This window comes from Suricata suricatta, chromosome 11 (genome assembly GCF_006229205.1).
Source record: "Suricata suricatta isolate VVHF042 chromosome 11, meerkat_22Aug2017_6uvM2_HiC, whole genome shotgun sequence".
NCBI classification, from domain to species: Eukaryota; Metazoa; Chordata; class Mammalia; order Carnivora; family Herpestidae; genus Suricata; species Suricata suricatta.
In genome coordinates, this window is record NC_043710.1 from 5497502 (window position 1) to 5519488 (window position 21987).

A 21987-nucleotide genomic window follows, 5' to 3' on the forward strand; every position below is an offset into this window, starting at 1 on the left:
CCGGGGCCCGCCCGGCGCATCCCCCGCCCCCTCCGCCCCGGCGGTCTCACCTGGCCGCGCTCCTGGCCCCGCTCGGCGCCGCTCCCTCCGCGCCTCGCCCCTGCTCGGCCCCGGGGCCGCTGCGGCGGGATGGGCCCGGCCCGCGGCGGCTCCGCGCTGCCTCGTCACGGGGACACCCGGGGCCGGGGGAGGGGGCGAGCGCGAACCGCTACACTCCGCCCCTTGTCCCTAGGCTCCGCCCCTACGGCCCCGCCCCACCAGAGACTCCGCCCCTTGCGGCGAAGCTAGGCCCTAGTCAAGAGAGCTCCGCCCCCTCTGGGGAGACCACGCCCCGTGGCCACGCCCACACGCCGGAAAGCTCCGCCCACACTGTGTCTCAGGAACTCCCTACCCCATCTTCACTCGTTTGGGGACTCCCCTGTATCTGTGAGACCCATCCCCCCAGTTCAGGCTCCCCCAGACCCCGCCCTCATTTCTGGGGACTTCCGGGTTCTCCCAGAGACACGGGCGCCCCTCCCCCCTCACAAGCCGGAGCCTTTGTACTGCGCGGGAGGCCCCTTTCCCCACCTTGAACCAGAGACTTATCCACCTGCTCTCCGCCCCACCGACACCGCACCCCCCTCCCCGCCCCCCCCCCGACCCCGCTTCCCATCAGGGGTAGCCGCAGAATTAGAGAGAAGCGGAGGTGGGAAGGAGAGAAGGAAAATACTAGAGGAGTCCGAGGAGGGGGTGTGCGTTCGCAGGAAGACTGATGGAAAATGCTACAATTGACTAGACTCGCAGACCTGTCTTCAGCCCCTCTCCTCCACTCTTTCCACTCTCTCGCTGGGTTGCCTCTGGCCGGCTCTAGGCCCCGGGTGTCGGGGACCACCTCCCTCTTTCCCGCTACCACGCACACTATACCCAAGAGGCCACAAGGGGGGCTTTGGAGGGTGCAGTTCCTTCCCGGCCTGGGCTTGCAAGAGATTTGTCAATCTATGCCAGGTATTATGCTTTGCCCTTTAGTTTCTAGGAGGCAGGCACGATAATCACCCATTTTACAGATGAGGAAACAGTTGTGCAAACCTAACTTAGTGGTGATTATCTTGCTAGAAAGGGGCCAAGAATAGATCTCAGCTGTGTGACTCCAAAATCTGGACTCCTAGCTTCTATTCTGTACCTTGTGGTCATGATGAGGAATGGGAGGATGGGACTCAGAGGTGCAGGGCTGGAGAGACCCAGAGGTGCATCAGATGAGATCCCTACAGCGCATTATTTCTCAGTATGTTTGGAACCGTAACCAAGAGCTGGGGGAAGACCAGAGGGCAGACCCTTAACCTGAGTCTTTGGTGCATTTGAGGAAATCAAGGAAGGCTGTACAGAGGAGGTGGTCTTTGGCCCCCGTCATGAAGGAGATGTAAAAGTTTGTGCACACATTCCTGAGAGAGAGCATCCTTCCTGCTCTCCCCTCCTCTTGCTGCTGTGAAGCTCCCTGTCTCCTGGACTCCCCCTGGGCCCCACCACATCCACACAGCCCACTAACTCCCCCACCTAAAATTAGCCCATGATACCAACTGCTTTGCCAACTGTTTGGGGGCCCTAGCAGCCGGATGAAACATGAAGGCCAGCAGCGCGTCCTTTAGGGACAGAAGCACTCATTAATCAAAGAGAAGCTCCCTGAGAGGCCACCACAGAGGAGGCTGGACTGCCAGGCTGTCAGCAGCAAATCATGCAAATCCTGCACCACAGGAGAGCTCCCTTCCCTGAATGCCTGCAACATGCTCACCCCCATGCCAGGTACCCACAGCCACCATGGGACACGAGGACACTGGGACACTCTCACTTCCCCTTTGCATTCCCAGCTTCCGGCACATTGCCTATCAGAGCAGGCCCTCAATGAACACATGTTCAATAACCACTAGAATCCACCGGTCACAGAGGAGGAATCTAAAGCTCACGGGATGGGAGAAGAGGTATTTGCCCCAGGTCACACAGCCAGGCAAGTACATAGCTGAGGATTGATCAGAGTCCCCAGCCCTACCATCTGACGCCAGACTGCAGGGAGGAAGGGCTGAGAGAGATCGCAGGGTACTGCAGAACGCAGGGATTTCTCCGGTGGTTTAGTCCGCCGGCCCCAGAGCTGCATGGTGAGCACAGCCAGACCACAAGAGGCCTCCAGCAGCCTGGGGTGGGCTTGGCCCCAGCATCCCCCAGGTGAGGGAGAGGAAGGCAGGGTTGGGACACTGCCAACAGACACAAGTGCCCAACTTCCAGCCTTGACTTCTGGCTCTGTCTCAAGAACTCCAGCTTCTCAATCTCCCTAAATCTCATCTTCCTTATTTATAAAATGAGCACGATAATAGCGCTTACCTATGGTGGGATAAAAATTTGCAGTCGTTTTATAAAATCAACCCCTCCCTTCTTTCTCTTCAATCTAGATCTTGACCCTCTTGGGGAAAAAAGTAACAAAGAAAGGAACAAGATACAATCTTTATTTCTTCAATTCTTGGGTTCAGCTCTCTGAAGACAAGGGACTGGCATAAGCGGTTTGGAAGAATATTTGTGTATCTATTTCAGAAATGATGCTGAAAACAACAACAGCAACAACAAGGAACTCCCTGGGCTGAGAGATTTGGAGGGGGGAAGGAGGGGCCTAAGATGCTGAGCTCTGCCTTTGAGGCCCTGTTGTAAGTGGGAATGGGGGCTGAGAAAAGATGGAACCTGAATCAGGTAGTTTCAGGGATCCAAACTCTATTCCTTCAGATCCAATCTATTTGATTGGATCAGTTTATGGGGCAGTTTAGGTCCCAGAACATTCATTGTTGAAAACAACAGAGGACTCAGCTGGCAAAGCCAGGGAAAGACTCAGTCAAAGAGAGCCCTGTCATCCCAGGGCGACAGTAGGAATACCCAAGACTGCACTTCCTGAGGACCAATGACAGGAGTTTATATTTAGACTGTGAGAAGGAGGGGATAGACTTCACTAAAGTAATCCAGCCAGCCACTAACCAGACAAATAACAATAACAAGCCCTGGAGGGGGTGGACTAGTACTGAGTTGCTACAATATATTAATGAAAATCTTCAGTTTCCAACAACAACAAAATACAATTCATACAAACAGAAAAAGATGGCCCGTAGACTGGGACAGAAGCAGGCAGGCATTACCCTGATGTGGGGAATCTGGCACCTTCACACACAGCTCCCAGGAATGTGAAATGGTGCAGCTGCTTAGGAACAGTCCAGCAGTGCCTCAAGCAGTTAAACACAGTTACCACATGAGCCAAAAATTCCACTCCTAGGTGTATATCAAGAGAAATGAAATGTTAGAAATTAAAAAAGTCAAGGAAGTCAATAGCACAAAAATCAGAAAAATCAGAAAGGTGATCATAATTGCGCAGGAGCACATGGGAAAGCATCAGAGTGCTGTCCAGGGTGCTGCCCAGTTTCTTGACTGAGTGAAATCACCTGGGGACTTGTTTTGTAATAGTTTGGTAAACTCTATATTTACGTTGTATAGGCTATTTGTTTGTTTATGATATTTTATAATGAAACTGTTTAAAATAATATGAGCTGGTTCACCCAAACCCTCACAGTCAAAACTGTTCCAGCTGAAACTACAGTGGTTTTCTTTTTTCTTTTCTTTTCTTTCTTTTACTTTTTTTCCTTTCTCTTCTCTTTCTTTCTTTCTTTCTTCTTTCTTTCTTTCTTTCTTTCTTTCTTTCTTTCTTTCTTTCTTTCTTTCTTTCTTTCTTTCTTTCTTCTTTCTTTCTTGATGGACACTAATAAGAAATACTTTTTTTTATTGTGCTCCAATATACACACACAGGCACATAAGAAAAACACAAGCATTATGAGATGTTTCTTTACTGCATGCTGTGTACTCAGCTATTTTTTATCCTCTATTCTATTTCATTAAAAATGTTGGTTGAACTCACGAAATCAATTTAGAAACCCACTGATAGTCCATAATGCTAGCTTTCTAAAAGTCTTGTCTAAGATCAAGATGTCAGCAGCTCTGGTTTCTCCTGAGGCCTCTCTTCTTGGCTTACAGATGGCCACCTTCTTGCCGTGTCCTCACATGGTCTTTCCTCTGTGCCTGTCTGTGTCCTGATCTCATCTTATAAGGACATTAGTCAGATTGGGTGAAAGCCCACCCTAAAAGCCTCATTTTAACTTACTTACCTCTTTCAAGGCCTTATCTCCAAACACAGTCACATTCTGAAGTACTGGTGGTTAGATCTTCAAGATATTACTTTGGAAGGAAGGTCATTTGGCACATAACAGGCATGCCTTCCTGACGGATAGGGAGGTAGAAGGAGTCAGGAGGAGAACGGAGGAGTGTCCAAGCCTGCACATCTACAAAAGAGGAGGGACAGGCAAATTCAGGGCATCAGGGAACCGTACACTCTGTGGGTGGCCAGAGGGTGGGGTAAGGAGTATCAGGTTGGAGAAAGTGGCAGGGGATAGCTCCAGGGCCTTGGATCCCATACCAAGCTTTGGTTTGTTGAGTGATGAGTCTTAGCAAGATCTCCTGGGATACTGGAGAGATATCCCAGAAAGCTGAACTTTAAGGAGTGTCTCAGATGGACCAAGACCCACACTCTGCGAAAAGAAGCTGTAGATACATTGAAAAGTTTTAGACAGGGGCCTGAACTGGCTGAGTTGGAGATGATTGACTAGAGGGGCAAGAACGGAGGCAGAGAGGACATAGTGGGGGCTGCCTTGAGTGTCCAGCCAATAAAAAATGTCGTCTGAACTGACAGTACTAATAGTAGGCTTTCATAGGGTGCTTAATATATCCGTTGAGCCAGGCCTGAGCTAAGTACCCTGCCAGGTAATCATGTTGAATTATCTCCACAGTCCTGTGTGGTAGATACTTTTATTATTCTTATTTCACAGACTGAGGCCCAGACAGGCGAAGGGACTTGCCTCAAGTCACACAGTCAGGGAGAAGTGTCTGTGTTGGGAGAGGCAGAACCTGGATGTCTGCCCTGCTCTCTGGCAGTCACCGAGGAGACGGCAGGATCAGTGGGAGCTGTGGGGACATAAGTGGGCGGGATTAGGGACAAATTGAACGGGAGGGCTAAGGGAGAGGAGAGAGCTGTATGTGGGCAGTTCTAGGTCCCTAACTCCCTATATGTGTAATCAAAGGCTGAAGGGAGCTTAGCTTACTTCTCCACCCTCTGCCTCTCCCTTCTCTGCCTGCTCTTCTCAGCTGCTCCAGGGGGCTCCCCCCAGGAATAGGGCTGAGCTTTGTTTGTATGACAGGTACAGATCCCTGTTCATATTTCCTGCATGTAAGATACAGAACTTACTTTTCTCCGATTCAACTTCATCTGTTTCTACCGGTGGAAATTCAGAGTTCCTTTCCCACATTCCAGCAGGACACAACCGGCACCCAATGCTGTCTTTTCACATGGGTCCCCAGTGAGATGGCCCAACTGGACCTCCTCCCTAAAAAGGTCAGGTCAGCCTTTCTATTTAGGGCTGGTGGCTTCTCTGCTCTCTCCCCTTCACACTTGAAAGCACGGGAGCCTTTTTGCTGCCCAACGGCACATGCATTTCTGCCAAGCATGCCTTGGTCACTAAACAGCTGTTCCCTCTCTGAGGTCATGCTGTCTCCTTGGGGAAAGGGATTAACCACCCACTAACCCATGGCCTCAACTGCTTTTCTACAGCCCATTACTCACCTGGAAAGCTGGCTGCAGGCTTTGCAGCTGGGACCTCCTAAGTCTCTCTCCATGTCATCCCACGTCCCTCTTTTCTCCTCCTCCTTGCAGCCCTGTGAATCTTTCTATACCACGTACATTGGGGGTCACAGTATAAGCCCCTACCTGTAACCAATTGTCCCGGATTTTTCATTTTCTGCTAGGCACAGGCTCAGTTTGAGCTTGACTTCCACTTCTTCACTTCTTTTTCTCAAACTTTTCTCCTGCAGCTTCAGATGCCTTATCTTCTGGCCTTCTCCTAGCTCTGTGGCTGCTCCTTCTTGGTTTCCTTTGCTTATTCTCTCTTCTCTTCTTTCCCCTCTTTAAATGCTGACTTCTCTTCTCTCCTCCTTGGGTGATCTTACTCCTAGCCCAGGCCGCAAGAACTATCAGTCTCCACGCTCAGGCTTCCCTCCCAGACCAGGCACCCCCGCTGTGTTCTGGTCTCAGCTGCTGACAACCACTGAGGCTGGACTGGCCCTGGTGGTTTTTATTATGAACGCAAGATGCCCTCAGCAATAACCGTTCGGGGGGCTTTGAGGGGAGGAAAGGTTTATTACTCACAAGTCCTGGAAATTACACGCGACACCTGGGGCCACACCGTTAGCAGAGGGAGACAGAGAGAGAAGAGGGAAGCACCTTGGGTTCTGCTTTTATTGGAGTCCAGGGTGAGGCCAAGTATATCACAGGCTCACTATTTATTGGTGAATTTAAAATGGAAGAGCTGGAATTGAAAGCATCCAAAGAGTAAAATCAAACAGCCCAAATGCCCAGCTACCAAGATCTGATCTCTAAAACAGAGGAGCCTCAGGAGGAGATGGGGCCTTGACCTGGATCTTTTTATCTAGACATGTGGCTGGGAACGTGTTTAGATAGCCATCTATTAATCAGCTTAATGAGAACCCACAACCCTCGGACCAACTAGATAGCCATCTTTGAAATGGATGTCTCCTTGAAGTGGATACCTCTGGAATCAAAACTTAAGTCAGGCACTGACATTACAAAAAAGAGAGACTGACTGTCAGGGCTTGTATTAAACCCCCTAACCCAACTCACAGTCTTCCATTGCACCTACAGCATCCGTGTTCTAATACAAAGAGTGAAAGATCTTATCATTCATTTACCCAAACTCTCCACGCCAGAATCTTGAGTATCACCCTGGATGCCAGTCTCTCTCTCCCCTGACAAATTACTGATCAGGCACAAAGTTCTGTTAATTGGACTCCAAGGCAGCCTAGGAAGTGGTCAAGTGCAGAGATACTAGAGCCAAAGGGCTGGGTTCAGATTCTGACTCTGCCACTTTCTAGTAGCGTAAGTTTGTACAAGTGACTTAACCTGTCTGGGTTTCAGTTTCCTAATCTGTAAAGTGGGGATGATAATAGCACCTTTACCTCACAGGATTGTAATGAAGTTTACATGAGCTACTATTCATAAAGATGGACATCGTACATACTGCACAAGCCTTTCTTGACTAAAATAGATTTCTATCTTCTAAGTATCTCTTAAATTGGTCTCAAGCCACCAATGCCTTTCCACCGTCTTCCTGCATCCACCCGTGCCCTCCTCCAATGCCTCTACATATCCAAGCCAAGATCACCTTTCAAAATGCAATCACTTAACACTCTTCAATGACTTCTGCTGCATAGCTACACACCTTAACAGGATTGACAAGGCTTGCGTGATCTGACCCCCATTCACCTGTCGCACCTCATTTTCACCACTGAACTCTCTGACCTTGTGTTTCCAAAACTAGACTAAGGAATTGCTTCTTTAAAATCTGTAGCAGCTGGATAATCAAAACTATCCTTTCATTGACAAGAAGTAGAAACTGACAGCGAAGCCCAGTTTATGCCAGGCTACATTCTTGGCTCCCTGAGCACCTGCTGTGTCCAACTGTTTTCTGATTCCTTCATTTAGAAAGGATTCATACCATTATTTGTAAATAAATTTGTAAACAAAGGCTGGGCAGTGTGGGGCACCCAGAGATAAATCATACCTACCCTGGCTTGTTCTGGGCCAGGCTCTCTTCTAAGCACTTTACCTAAATTAATTTCCTGTGAGGTTAGTATTAGTCTCTTGTTACCAGTGAGTAAATTATTTTGCCCAAGGTATTACAACTAATGAAGAGCCAGCCTAGGGCACTTGGATGGCTGAATGTCTGACGTCAGCTCAGGTCATGATCTCATGGTTGGTGAGTTCAAGCTCATTGGGCTCACTGCTGTCAGCACAGAGCCTGCCTTGAATCCTCTGTCCGCCACCCCCTTCTCTGCTCCTCCCCCGCTGGCACTCTCTATCTCAAAAATAAATAAAACAAACAAAATAAAACATGAGCCAGCTTGATTCCAGAGTGTTGCTAGGGCTAATGAGGTTGAGTGTTAGTAAAGAACTTGCTAGGTTTCAGAGGCAGGAATAACCACATTTAGTTAGTGGAAGTCCAGAAAGAATTCATAATAAAATCTCACAATTTAAAATCTGATTTAACCAAATTATATCCTTTTACTAGATGAGGCAATATAGTTATGGTTTTAAATGGCGCAAAGTCTAGAGTCAGGTGATACCAATATTCATTTCCTAGCCTTGTCGCATTCAGAGTGGGTGTTCTTGATCTCCTTTTTGTGCCTCGGTGTTCTCGTTTGTAAAAGGGGTATATAATGTACCTCATGCCATTGTGAGAATTAAATAAGATAATATTGCCCTTAAAGTGCTTAGCACCGAGCCTGGAATGTAGCAAGAGCTCTAAATAAACAAACAAATAAATAAATAAAAGTTAAATGATGTAATAAGATGCTGGCTTATTTTATTTTATTGTTTTATTTTATTGGGCACAGATGATGTCTCAAACATGTTCTGGGCCTGTTAAGCCTCACAACAGCTCTGTGAAGGTTTTGTCCTCACTGTATTGCTAATAGCGCATGCTCACCACGTGCCAGGCATTGTTCTAACATACTCGCTAACGCAATCCTCACAATCCCGAGAACTGTGTCTACATATTATAACCCCTATTATACAGGGGGAGGAAACTGAACATAAGTAACTCGAACAAGTTCACGGCCAGCATGGGGAGCAACCGGGCAGTATGCTTCAGGGTCTGTACTCTTAACCATGGCGCCTTTCAACAACTAGTGAGGAAACGGGTTCAGAAAGTAAGAGATTCCCACGCCTGGGAAGCTCTCCGTTCCTTTCAAACCCACGGATTATAATTGTGTCCAGCAGATGGCGCCTCAGAGTATAGCAATGTGCGAAATTGGCATAAGCAGTCAAAACCACCATGCCCAGAATGCTGTGCGGCATTAAGGTCCTCCTCCGCCTTCTCCTCCAGTTTAGCTGTCCGAGGTACTGCCTATGTGCTCTGCAGGCGGAATGTGTGTATCTGAACCATTCAGGTCCTTTCTTATCTTCAGATGGCGAGTAAAAAGGTTTTTTTCCTTCCTATTACTCTCCTTGCTATACTAGTTGGAGAGTAGGAGGGCCGAAAAAATGAGGCCTTTTGTTGGCTTCACCTGACGCGAGGACCCTTGACCTCTGACCCAGAATGGCGGCGCCCAAGGTTGCTGTTGCCTTAAGGTGAACTGAGGCCGGGAATCCCGCGTCATGTCGAAGCTGAACCGGGCCGCTCGGGCCCTCAGGAAGCCCGAGGCCGGTGGCGTGATCCGGACCATCGTGCGGGCAGGCCAGGCCATGTCCGGGCCCCCACTCGGCCCCATCCTGGGTCAGGTGCAGCGGGGGCTGGAACGCGGAGCGGGAGGCGCGGTGGGGTGGGAGCTAGCACCCGGGCGGAGGGTGCGAGCTCCGGAGCCAGGGAGGCCTCGGTGCAAAGCGCGGCTCTGCTACCCTCACGCTTTATAGCTTTACGTTAGTTACATGGGCTCTTTGAGGTTCAGCTTCCTCTGTCCTTCCCTTCCTCTGTCCTTCCTCGCCGGCTTGTGAGGATAGGGCGTTGGTGTATACAAATCATCTGGCGCGTAAAGTGTTAGTTGAATCTGGGCAGCAAAAAGAGGATGGGAACATAACGAAGTGAAGACGAGGGAGGAAACGGACACCCCCTGGGTGGTAGGAAGCCGCCCCTTCCGCCCCACACTAACGCTTGTGCCTCCCTCCCAGAGAGGCGTTTCCATCAACCAGTTCTGCAAAGAGTTCAACGAGAAGACAAAGGACATCAAAGAAGGCATTCCTTTGCCCACCAAGATTTATGTGAAGGTGCACAGTCGGGACTCTGATCCTGTTTGGTTTTCAGTTTTTATTTTGATTCCAGTTAGTCAGCATACAGTGTCACATTGGTTCCGGGTGTACGATATAGTGTTTGAACCTGCATCACCTGGTGCTTATTGCGACCAGTGCTGGCCTTACTCCCCATCACCTCTTGACCCTGTTTTTTTTTTCTTACCCCCTATTTTCCCTAGTTCCTGGGGCTGGTCACTTGGGGTTCCTACTCTGCCCTCAGCTTTGGGTGGGTCTCTTCCTGTCTGAGTCCTGCTTTCCCCATTTACGCAATGGAGACTAGACCATATCTCTTCTGAGCGTATCCGACCTATTGTAGTCCCTCCCTTTGCCTCTCCATTTCCCTGGGGACTTCTAGAGCCGAGTTTGGCCTGGACTAGAAGTGACGAAGCTCTTTGCTACAGATTTATTTTCCCTGTGGTTTTGTGGTTTGTTAGATGGACACCATCAGAAGGTGAATCAAGGGAGGCGGGGAACAGAAGTTAGTTCTCTGGACCCGGATGATGGCAGGGGTTAGGGGAGGCAGGAGAGGTATTCTCATATGTATGTGTATATATATATGTTCTTCAATTAAGCCTGACAGAACATTTGAGATCAAGATTGGACAACCCACCGTTTCCTACTTCCTGAAAGCAGCTGCTGGGATAGAGAAAGGGGCCCGGCAGACAGGTAAGGGTCAGTGTGGGCTCCTGGGAGTCCGGGGGTTCTGGAAGGAAGCAGGGGCACCTCAAGGTCTATTTGTTTCTTCCTCCCAGGGAAGGAGGTGGCAGGCCTGGTGACCTTGAAGCATGTGTATGAGATCGCCCGAGTTAAAGCTCAGGACGACGCCTTCGCCCTGCAGGATGTGCCCTTGTCCTCGGTTGTTCGCTCCATCATTGGCTCCGCCCGTTCCCTGGGCATTCGTGTGGTGAAGGAGTGCGTGTCCTGGGAAGGTGCAATGTGAGGGGAGGGCTTGGAAAATTCTTGACTCTGGGGCAAAGCTGAGAGGGCCCATTACAATGGGAGAGTCAGCTTCTAAGTCAAGGACCTAAGACTTCTTAGGAGTGGGAAGCTTTATTCATCCATTTGGAATACGAATATTAATTACCTGTTATGTGTTAGACATCGTCCTGGACATGGCATGTAGCCAGGAACCAGACAGCCATGCTTGGCCCTGCTCCTAAAGAGCTCATAGTTCAGAGCTGGAGACAGAAGCGTAAATGGGATGTTAGACTGCCCGATGGTTATTGTTGCTGACAAATACAGACTACAGATGTCTTGAGAACAGAGAGTAGAGCTCCTGATTTTGCCTGGAGTGTCAATGAGGACTTCATAGAGGAGGTGACATCTAAGCAGAGACTTGGAAACAGAGGTCAAGGCCTGGGGCAAGCATTCCAAGAAGTGGAAGGATCCCCGTGAAGGACAGAAGGTGAAAAAGTGAAGTGAAGGAGTGCAGTGCGATCTGGTATATGGTGCGAGAAGCAAAGCGGGGAATAGTAAGAGACACGAGGCCAAGGGACCAGCTGGGAAGCCCCAACACTGTTTATAACTGTCTCTAGTTCAGATTCCGTCCAGAGGCCAATAGGGGCCCCCCTCCTAGAGCTTGGGAAGACCTCAGGAATTGTGTCTTTGAGTGACATGTTGAACGGGAGGGCATCTGGCTCGGCCAGCAGCAGGGGCAGCACCTGGTCCCTTCTGGGCCTCTTGCTGACTCGCGTCCCATGTTGAGGCTGATGGCTATTTCCCAAGAGAAGTGAGGTGAAGCATGGGACAGGGCTGGACTTGATTTTCTCAAATCTTTACTTGTATTAGGAGTACAGAGACAGTCGATCTGACCCCTGCTTGCGTGAAGGCACGTGTGCACAGCCTGATGACTTCTTAGTACAAAGTGTTCGGGGGCACAGAGGAAGGGGCAGTTAATCTGGACTGAGGGATAACTGGACCTCAAGGGACCAGTGGGGCTTTAAGAAGGGAATACAAGGCAGAGGTGGCGGTGGCGGTGGGGCAGCAAAGGTCTGGAGGCTGGGGAGTCCAGGAAGGAAGTGTTTGGAGACAGTGACATGGGCTCTGGTAAGCTCCCCGGAGGCGACTGGCCACTCACTCGCCATCTGTTTTTCCACACCTGCAGCCTCAGTTCGGAAGAGCTGGCAGCTTTCCAGAAGGAGCGAGCCGCATTCCTGGCTGCCCAGAAAGAGGCAGATTTGGCAGCCCAGGCGGAAGCCGCCAAGAAGTGACGCCTGTCCCCTACCCTCCAGGCTTTTGAAGGGAACAGCTGGACAGGAGGCCAGTTGGAAAAACTGTGCCAAAGGGGAGGAAGGGAGGTGACACCCATATGCTTGTTATTTCCTTGACTTTAAATTATATATTTTTTATACGTATGACAGTTTCAAGGGATCAAGCCTAAATAAACATCTTTTGTCACCCACTCTCAGTTTCTGGCTTGGGACACCAGGGGAAAGGGACCAGTACTGATGGTCGCCACCGCGGACAGACCTCACCGGCGCTGAGGAGGAACGGTCCTCATATGGCCCCTCAGGCTGTGGAGTCCAGTGCTCGCTCAGCTGAGCAGAGCACCTTACGCAGGAGTGAGAGCTCCAGCCTGTGGTTCGAATTCTGTGTTTTCCTCCTCCCCAGGGTTGAGAGAAGAGGCGAGGGCCGTGGGTGCTGAGGCTTAGGTGTACGGAAACAGCAGGGGTAGCTTGCGCCTGCACCAGAAAGCTCTCTGCTCGCCCTGGACACTTCCCACCTCAGCAGAAGCAGCCTGCCGTGGGCACTCTGAGCCAAGCAGAGTGACTGCACCCGGCATCCTGGGTCCCGGACGCTACTTCAGGCCCGTCTCCTGAGCGGACCCCTGTCCTGGGCCAGGTGTTAGTGGAAAGCGAACTACTGAGTTAAGGCTGCAGACCTACAGAAGGAGCAAAGCTTCAGTAGGTACCTGCCCAAGTTCAGGGAGGGCTCTGGGGAGCCGCCGGCCTCGTGTTTTCCTCACTATCCGGAGGACGAGAGGGGGAGCCAGGGCAGAAATGGGATTCGCACTTACTGAGCGTGTTAGGTGCTGGGCACGTCCTTTCACACGGAGATTTGGGAATCGGAGGAAAATACCTACAACAACTAAAAATCCCATGTAATCCTACCACTGAGGCTCCTACCAGTATTTTGGTGTTTATTTTTTCTACTGTTTCTTTGTGTGTGTTTATATCTAAGACTATTTAAGAAAACAAATTGGAAGGGCTCCTGCGTGGCTTAGTCGGTTAAGTGTCCAACTCTGGATTTCGGCTCAGGTCATGATCTCTTGGTTTGTGATATCAAGCCTCACATTGGGTTCTGTGCTGATAGCACAGGCCTGCTTGGAATTCTCTCTCTCTGCCCCTCCTCCACTCTCTCTCACTCAAAATAAATAAATAAACATTTTAAAAAAGAGTATTTTCTGTTATTATCTTCCTCAAATGATTTTTAATGACTTCCTAGTATTTTGTTGTATGAGTGGCCCATAATTTATTTCACCAAGTCCTTAACTGTTGGAAATTTTGTTGTTTACATTAAAAATATGTCTACAGGGGCACCTGGGTGGCTCAGTCACTTAAGTGTCTGACTCTTGATTTCAGCTCAGGTCATGATCTCACAGTTTGAGATCAAGCCCTGCATCAGGCTCTGTGCTGACAGGGTGGAGCCTGTTTGGGCTCCCTCTCCCCTCTCTGCCCTTCCCCTGCTCATGTGCCTTCTCTCTCTCTCCCTCTCTCTCTCTCAAAATAAATAAACTTTAAAAAAGATGTATATGTTCAGCCTTAAGATGACCATCACTTGGAAAACAAGTTTTGAGTAGCTTTTGTATCAGGCACTGGTTGTTTTCTTAATGTTTATTTAATTTTGAGTGAGAGAGACTGAGCATAAACAGGGGAGGAATAGAAAGAGAAGGAGACACAGAATCCGAAGCAGGCTCTAGGCTCTGAGCTGTCAGCACAGAGCCTGACGCGGGGCTCAAAATCACACACTGCGAGATCATGACCTGAGCTGAAGTCGGGCGCTTAACCAACTGAGCCACCCAGGCACCCGTTTTTTGGCACTTCTAGAACTGAGGACACGAGAATAAATGTGGCAGACAGTTCCTCCCTTCAGAGACAGCATTTAACAGTAATTACACAGAAAAGAATAGTTACAATTACTGTGGCAAAAGGGAGGTATGGCAGGCTGCGAGAGTGTATAAGGGGCACAGCCAAGCCTGGCAATTCAGTGAGAAGTTCTCAAGGGAAGTGATTTTATTTGCTTATTTTTTTAATTTTTAAATGTTTTTATTTATTTTTGAGAGAGAGACAGTGTGAGCAAGGGAGGGTCAGAGAGAGAGGGAGACACAGAATCAAGACAGGCTCCAGGCTCTGAGCTAGTACAGAGTACAGTCCAGAGCCCAACATGGGGCTTGAACCCACACACCGGGAGATCATGACCTGAGCGGAAGTTGGAGGCTTAACCAACTGAGCCACCCAGGCGCCCCCAAGGGAAGTGACTTTAAACCGAAGGGGCTGGGGGACCTGGGTGGCTTAGTTGGTTGAGCCTCCGACTTCAGTTCAGGTCATTATTTCGCAGTTCATGAGTTCAAGCCTGGCATCTGGACCTGCCCTAACAGTGCAGAGCCTGGAGCCTGTTTCAGATTCCACCCCCCCCGCCTCTCTCTCTCTCTCTCTCTCTCTCTCTCTCTCTCTCTCTCTCAAAAATAAATAAATATTAAACCAAAGGAATTGACGGATGACTGGGTCAGCTAGCGGGGGTGAGTTCTGAGTTCAGCATAGGATCTCAGCAGAGCTGTGTCTATTTATCACTGCATGATGATATTTTCACACACCTAGTGCCTTAAAACACTGTTTTGTCTCAATCTCTGTACATCAGGAGTCTGAGCATGGCTTAGCTGGTTTTCTGCTTCAGGGTCTCACAAAGCTGCAATTGCAGGGCTGGCTGCGGCTGTGGTCTCATCTGAGGGCCAGCTGGGGAAGGATCCACTTCTGAAGTCACATGGTTGTTGGCAGTATTTAGTTCTTTCTGGGCAGTAGGACTGAGGGCCTCTCAGTTCCTTCCTAGGTGGGCCTTCCCACCATGGCCACTCACTTCCTAAAAGCCAGGGAGGGAGAGTGTCCCCTCACAGGGGGAGCGTTAGTCTTATGTAATGTAGTCACAACCACACCATCATGTGCACCCTGTCACCTTTGTCATATTCTGTTGGTTAGAAGAAAGGCACGGGTCCCACCTATCCTCGAGGAGAAGGAATTATACGAAGATGTGAATACCAGGAGGCGGGGATCCTGGGCCACCTGGGGGTCCATCTGCCACAAGAGCCAACAGCATGTGCGTAGTGGGACCGTGGTCAGAGAGAGGCTTGTATTTCTGCTTTTCCTGCCCCTCACCTCGGGCAGTGCACTAAGCTGCCTTTTGAAATTAAATGAGGCTATTTGACTTGCTTTGGCCAGTGAAATGTGAGCAGAAGTGATGTGGACGGAATTGTTTATGAGACCGTGAGTCTGTGCAGTGCTGTTTTCCCCCCCTGCAGCAGGCAGACGCCCATGTGGATGTGGAGATTCAGGCTGAGACACCCGGGGAGGCCGCACTGGAGCTTTGCCTGTATGCAGAGCAGTCTTTGTGCGAGCAAGAAATGGACCTTGTTAATTTAAATCTGGTATTTGGGCTTCGTTACAGCAGCAAGACTTAGCCCATCCTGACGGTTTGGAGATAAGCTTGTGATGTTGGGAAAATGAAACCCTGTGTGACCCATTTCTGGTTATTTCCCTTAGGATCAAGCTTAGAAGTGTGGTGGTTGACTTGCTCTTCATTTTTAATTTCTTTAGGAATCATACGCTGTAAGTGCCTTTATCTCCATCTTGTAGATGAAGAAAATGAAGCGTGGGTGTCAAATGCTTGCCCGGCATCACACATGGCCCTTCCTTCGAGGAAATAAAAACCATCAGATGGAAAACTCCCGCAACTTCGACCAAATCGACAAACCTACCGTCCTTCTCTTCTTCCCGTCTGTAAGAATGGAATCTTTTTGTTCCGTCAGAGACAAATCCCTTCACCTCCGATGACGGCCCTCTTTCACTTCCTGCACCACCCCCCTCCCTGTCACTAGTTTTTCCCAGATGCAGGAAGGTAGAATGGTCCAGGCTGCATAGGCACTCCATGCTCCTTAGCTGTGTAGCCTTGGGCCAGTTACTTAACTACTCTGTACCTTAGACTCATCTATAAGACAGGGAAAACAGTGCTTACCTGAACAGATTGTTGTAAAGATTAAATGAATTAATGCACGTAAAGCATTCAGAACAAGAACTAGCATATTGTAAGTCTTCAATAAATGGTAGCTGTTGTTATTCCCAGATTGTTTTCTGTGCATGTTGTAAACATGTATACGTCAGTATTATTAAAGACAACAACAACAACAAGCTACTTCTTTGGCTTCACATCTGCCTTTGGCCACTGCCCCGTTCCTCTGTTTGCTTTCTCTGTAAAACCTGTAAGAATTATCCAAAAGTGGTGTCTATACTTCATCATCTACTCACTCTTTAAGTCTTATAGAGTTAAGCCTCCTGTAGCTGTTATTAAATACGCCAACATCGGTCTGTCTTTTGGTTAGCGTTGGTATGACTACTCTTTTTTCCATCATTTCAGCCTTTTTCTATACTTACGTTTTAGATGTTGTTGTAACAGCACTGGTTGGTGTGGTGGCCACCTTCCAAAACTGTCTCCCAAGAGTCCCACCTCTTAGTAATTAACCCCCACCCACATTGTCCCAGGGTTGGCCTGTGTCACCAATAGACTATGGCAGAAGTGAGGTTATGTCACCTCCAAGATTCAGTAATAAAAGACCCTGCATCTCCCATCTTGGATGCTTTTTCTCATCTGTGGTCACCATCCCCTCCTCCTCCCCTGCCGTCCCTGGTCCTGGCAACCACTAATCTGTTCTCCACCTCTGTAAGAGGGAGGTCTTTGTTCTCATTTCTAGACTGTTATGTAAGTGGATTCATGCGGTATGTGTACTTTTCAGATTTTTTTTTTTTTTGTCACTCAGCACAATACCTTTAAGATTCATCCACATTGTTATGTGTCCAAGTAGTTCCTTCTTTTTTATTGCTGAGTCCTGTCCCAATGTGTGGATGTGCCAGTCTGTTCATCATTCACCTGTTAAATGTTTCCACATTTTTGCTATCACAAACAAAACATTTATGATCCTTCCTGAAAGGCATAATTTTCATTCCTTTGAACAAATGACCAAGAGTGCAATCACTAGATGGTATTGTATGTTTAGTTTTGGGAGAAACTGCAAAACTGTGGGACCTGGGTGGCTCAGTTGGTGGAGCATCTGACTCTCGATTTCAGGTCAGGTCATGATCTCATGGTGGTGAGGTTGACCCCTGCATCAGGCTCTGGGCTGAGCATGGAGCCTGTTTGAGAATCTCTCTCCTTCTCTCTCTGCCCCTCCCCTACTTGCACAGGCTCTTTCTCTCAGAAGGAAGGAAAGAAGGAAGGAAAGAAGGAAGGTAGGAAGGAAGGAAGGAAGGAACGAACGGAGGGAGGAAGGGAGGGAGGGAGCATAAGAAAAAAGAAACATCAAAATTTCTTTCCAGAGTAACTGTATCTTTTACATTCCAACCAGCAGTACGTGAGTGCTCTAGTTTCTCTTACCAGCACTGATATTACCATCATTATTGTTCTTATTTAATTGTTCTAAGAGGTGGTTAGTGATATCTCACTGTGGTCTTAATTTATGTTTTCCTAGTGGCTAGTATTTTAATGTGTTTTCATGTGCTTATTTACTATATATACATGTTCCGTGGCAAAATGTCTCTTCATGTCATTTTTTCCGTTTTCTAATGGATTGTTTGGTTTTTTACTGTGTGTCTCAAGGGCTTCAGATAAGAGTCCTTTATCAGACATGTAGTTTACAAATATTCTCTCCCACTGGGCAGCTCCTCTTTTTATCCCCTGAACAACATCCTTCACAGAGCAAGCTCTTTTCATTTCAACAAAGTTCAATTTAACATTTTTTCTCTTATGGATCATATTTTTGGTGTCATGACTAAGAACTCTTCACCAAGCCTCTGGCACCTAAGATGTTCTTTTATGTTTTCTTATTTTTGTTTCCTTTTGTTTAGCAATCTGTGCACATTATGAAAACTTTATTTACTATGGCCACGTCCTCTTAAACCATATCCAGAGCATAGTTGTATTTCACACCTAAGCCTTGACCCATCCTGAGTTAGCTCCTGTATAAGATGGGAGGCTTTGCTTGGGGTTCTTCCTCTCCCTTCTCCCCACCCCCAACGATACCTAATTTGTACCATATGTTGAAAAGATTATTCTTCCTCCACTGAATTGCTTTTGAAATTTGAAAGGCCTACTTTTCTCCAGCCCTGAATGACTGGGGTAATTCCATTCTGCCCCTCAGAGGACTTGACATTAGCATTCCCCCCCACGCAGGTTTGAAATCTTGTATGTGTCTTGATGGGTTGATACCACGAAGGTCTTTCCCCGTTAGTGCCGTGGGACTATGAGGTATTTTCTTTGCCTTTTAGCTTCCATCTCAGTCTAGTAACTACTCCATGGGGGGAGGGGGCCATTTGGGGGCATATCCAGCTTCCAATCCATTATACCAGCCCCTCATGGCCACCCCAAAAACTCACTGCCCATGGATTCCCTCTGACTGGACTAAGCCAATCAGCCTGCACCCAGAATCGGAAAATTTCTCCAGGGAAGAAGATGATGTGCTTATCAGCTCACACACGAAGGGCCCTTTTCTCTCTGAAATTTTAGTTCATCTATTTCATGTTGTTTCTATGATCTCCATGCAACTGTCAGAAGGATGGCTTAAACATGGAATCATGTCATGTCCTTCCCCTGCTCAAGTCTACTCAATGGAGTCCTAATGCACATGGAATCAAGTCTAAGTTTCCTAACATGGTTGAAAGGCCCTGAGTAATCTTTTCCCTCATTTTGTCGACCTTGATCCAATCACACTGATTTCCTTGCTATTCCTAAAAAAAACAAATTTTTATTTTCAAGCAATCTCTACACTCAATGTGGGGCTTGAGCTCACAACCCGAAGATCAAGAATTGGGCGCTCCATGCACGGAGCCAGCCAGGTGCACCAATATTAACTCTGTATAAAGTTTTTTATGACACCCCACTCAAAGTTAGAAGACTCTAAACTAGAGCTATGGCTCTTGGTATGGTGTCCTGGTTCTCTTCCTTACTGTACATATTGTGTACTCTCTTCAGGCTGCTTATTTACTCTTCCTATGTCTCCCCGCAACTAGAATGTGAGCCCTGTGAGTCCAGGGACCTGTCTGTCTTGTGTGCGCCTGCATCCCCAGCACACTGAACACGTGCAGGTATTGTAAATATTTACCACCTGAAGAAATGTAGCACCTGAATGCAATCTTTATGACCCCAAAACTTGAGCCCCTTCTCCTACATCCTGCTCCCAGGGAAGAGTTGGTATCGGTGGGAAGGGAACGGACGGAAAAGAGAGCCGGCTTCTGCAGTGACTCTGGGAGTGCGATTGCACAATTTCTTTCCTCTCTCCCAGCCTCAGTTTATCCATTCGCTCTTAGCTATGAAGCTCTGAGCCACAGGGACCTTGCCATGTAGAGAAACAGAAGCAGATCCTTCTCTGTCCAGCAGGTGGGGCAATTGGCTTTTCTAATTCTTTTTCTCTGCGCTGGACTCGGCGCCTGATCTGCGGTTCTGAGTGATCCCTGGTGCCTCCTTATCAAAATGCATAGCCCACTATCACCCATCGCCACCAGAAACCGCCTGGGAAGTGCTTCTTTTTTGTCACACATTTTAATTTTTTAGATTCTCACTTGTTTGGTTTAGCTTTTTAAGAAACTTTTCATTTCAGAATAGATTTAGGCTTATAGAAATGTTAAATATACTTCATGCCTATGATTTCCCCTGTTATTAAAATCTTACACTTCCTGGTACACTTGTCACAATTAATGGGGCTTATACAAATACATTATTATTAACTAAGGCCCATCATTTATTCAGATTTCTCTTTTTACAAACCTCTGTCCTTTTTCTGTTCCAGGACCCTATGCAGACTATCACTGCGTATTTTGTTGTCATTTTTCTTAGGCTCCTTTCTGCTGTTTACAGCTTCTCAGACTTTTCTTTCCTTTTGGATGACGACCGCGCAGGTTTTTAGATGGGCTCCGGTGTGTCTTGAGCTTATATGTTCACTTAAGATTCGAAGCTGAGAGCTACAACCTTTTGCCTTCTGGGGAACTCAGGAACAAGCTTTTGTGGTGGACATTGATGACTTTCTACTCAGATCCTTGGGCTGATCTTCAGATATGGCCCCTCTCAATCAAATATTTCTGGTGTGTCTGCTATGCGTTCAGCCTCACACACCAGCCGGGGAGTAGCCAGGGCTTACGGCTCACTTCTGTCCAAGTTGGAAAGTAGATGGACAAGAAGGCAGAGGGAAAGGCTTTATCCCTGTTCCATCCAAGGATCCATCCATGGTGGGAAAGGGGGAGCAGGTCCCTGGAGTGTCTTCCTTCTTGTGGGACCCTCTCAAGGGCATGACCCTGCAGCTGGAGGATTTGGAATGAGACGAATTTAGGTGATTCTCAGTGTCGTGATCTCAGCTACTGGAATCCAGTCCCATATTTCACTGGGAGAAGATTGCAGTCTCCTTCCTTTCCTTGAGAAAGAAACTTCTCTGAGGCTTGGTGGTCTCCGAGTGCCTTCTAATTCACTTTAATAACTCAAGTCTGTTGTGCGCTCCTCGGCGTAGAGACTCAGTCCAAGTCTAGCATCATCTTTGAGAGGTTAGTGCCCTTTTTTCCGTCCTATTTTATTGGTGAAGAAACTTGAGGCTCAGGTCTGACACAGCAAGTGTGGTTGGACATGGGATTTGAATCCAAGTCTTTCTGTCTCCTAATTTTCATTCTCCTGCCTCCCACCAAGTTCTTCTATTGACCCAGTCGGTTTTATTCTGCCCAGAAGTTGGGTGTCTGCACTAGCTTGCAGACCTGGAGGAGGAGAAGAGGCACCTGTTCCAGCCCAAGCCTGACTTTCTCAGGTCATCTGGGATGGGACCATTTGAGATGGTGATTCACTGGCTTTGGGAACAGAGAGAATAGCCCAGAACTCAGATGTAGATATGTTGCCCACCCATGCCTCCCGCCAACTAACTGTAGGGGCAAATAACTTTTTACCTTTGATCATCAGTTTCTTCATCTGTGAAATGGTGCTAATATGCCTGTCTAGAAGCTTTATTATAGTGAATAGGGGATTTAAAAGTGTCCACTGAAAGCCCCATGCAGAGATTATGCATTTGATCATCATTTCCAGTTAGAAGATCCAGGGTCCCAAGGGGCAGTTGCTTCCCTGAAGAACCAGCCTGAGGGAAGAGCCTCGTGTCTGAAATTTCAAACCCACGTCCAGGAAAATGCCAAGCTGAATCCCCTACCCATCCCCAGGCCCTTCTGCTCCCTCCCACATTGTGAACACCGCAAGCTGAGAGCAGGGAGACTCCAATACCCTCTAATATTTTATGCCAAAGCATCTTGAAGGCAAGTGTTTCACCTCCAAACTCTTCAGCTTCTAGCACAGAGTGGGCCACACACTATGTGCCCATGTTGAGTGAAGGAATGAATGAGTGCATAAGTGAATGAAGAAACACCAGCGCTGTCAGCAGATCCAGACTTTATCTCCCGACCCCCAGGCTCCTATCGGGGCCTCCCAACCTTCCCAGATCCCCTCCCTTCCCTTTCCACAGCAGTACATGACACCAGCAGTACCAAAAAGGCAAACTGGACTTTATTATAAAGTTGGCTACAAAGTCACCGCAGCACCACGAAGCGGCCACCTGGGCAGGCCCAGGCAGTCTGGCAGCCGGGTGAGTCCCGCACCAGGTACACGCACTCGTGCAAGCACACGTGTGACAGCGGCAGGTCTGCCTTCCTCCATCGGAAAGGAATGTAGCGTCTCTTCGCGCCCCCCACCCCAGGCGCGGGGCGCAAAAGTCACAAGAAGGGCCGCCAGGGCGGCAGAGTCCATCGGAATTGAAATCCCGTTACTGGTGTGTAGAGAATTCTACGTGGGTGTCAAGA

General features: G+C 48.3%; 2 protein-coding genes across 5 annotated transcripts in view; one reads left to right on the top strand and one right to left on the bottom strand.

Moving 5' to 3' along the window:
* PELI3 (pellino E3 ubiquitin protein ligase family member 3) overlaps positions 1-199 on the bottom strand; it is a 9367-nt gene extending 9168 nt beyond the window's left edge. The window contains exon 1 of one of the 3 annotated variants that reach the window (XM_029956230.1): positions 51-199. The gene's annotated coding sequence lies outside the window, so the exon portion shown is untranslated. The remainder of the gene's footprint in view (positions 1-50) is intronic. The other 2 variants (XM_029956231.1, XM_029956232.1) reach the window with 2 other exon arrangements.
* Positions 200-9208: 9009 nt separating this feature from the next.
* On the top strand, positions 9209-12311 carry MRPL11 (mitochondrial ribosomal protein L11). Of its 2 annotated transcripts, none has more exons than XM_029956764.1 (5): positions 9209-9403; positions 9791-9886; positions 10483-10576; positions 10663-10839; positions 12015-12311. In XM_029956764.1, the coding sequence occupies exons 1-5, from the start codon at positions 9281-9283 to the stop codon at positions 12209-12211; spliced, it is 687 nt and encodes a 228-aa protein (XP_029812624.1). In that variant the 5' UTR covers positions 9209-9280; the 3' UTR covers positions 12212-12311. The 2 variants fall into 2 exon arrangements, with proteins under 2 accessions (XP_029812624.1, XP_029812626.1); XM_029956766.1 differs by having other exon boundaries at positions 10663-10822; positions 12015-12208.
* The last annotated feature ends 9676 nt before the right edge of the window (positions 12312-21987 follow it).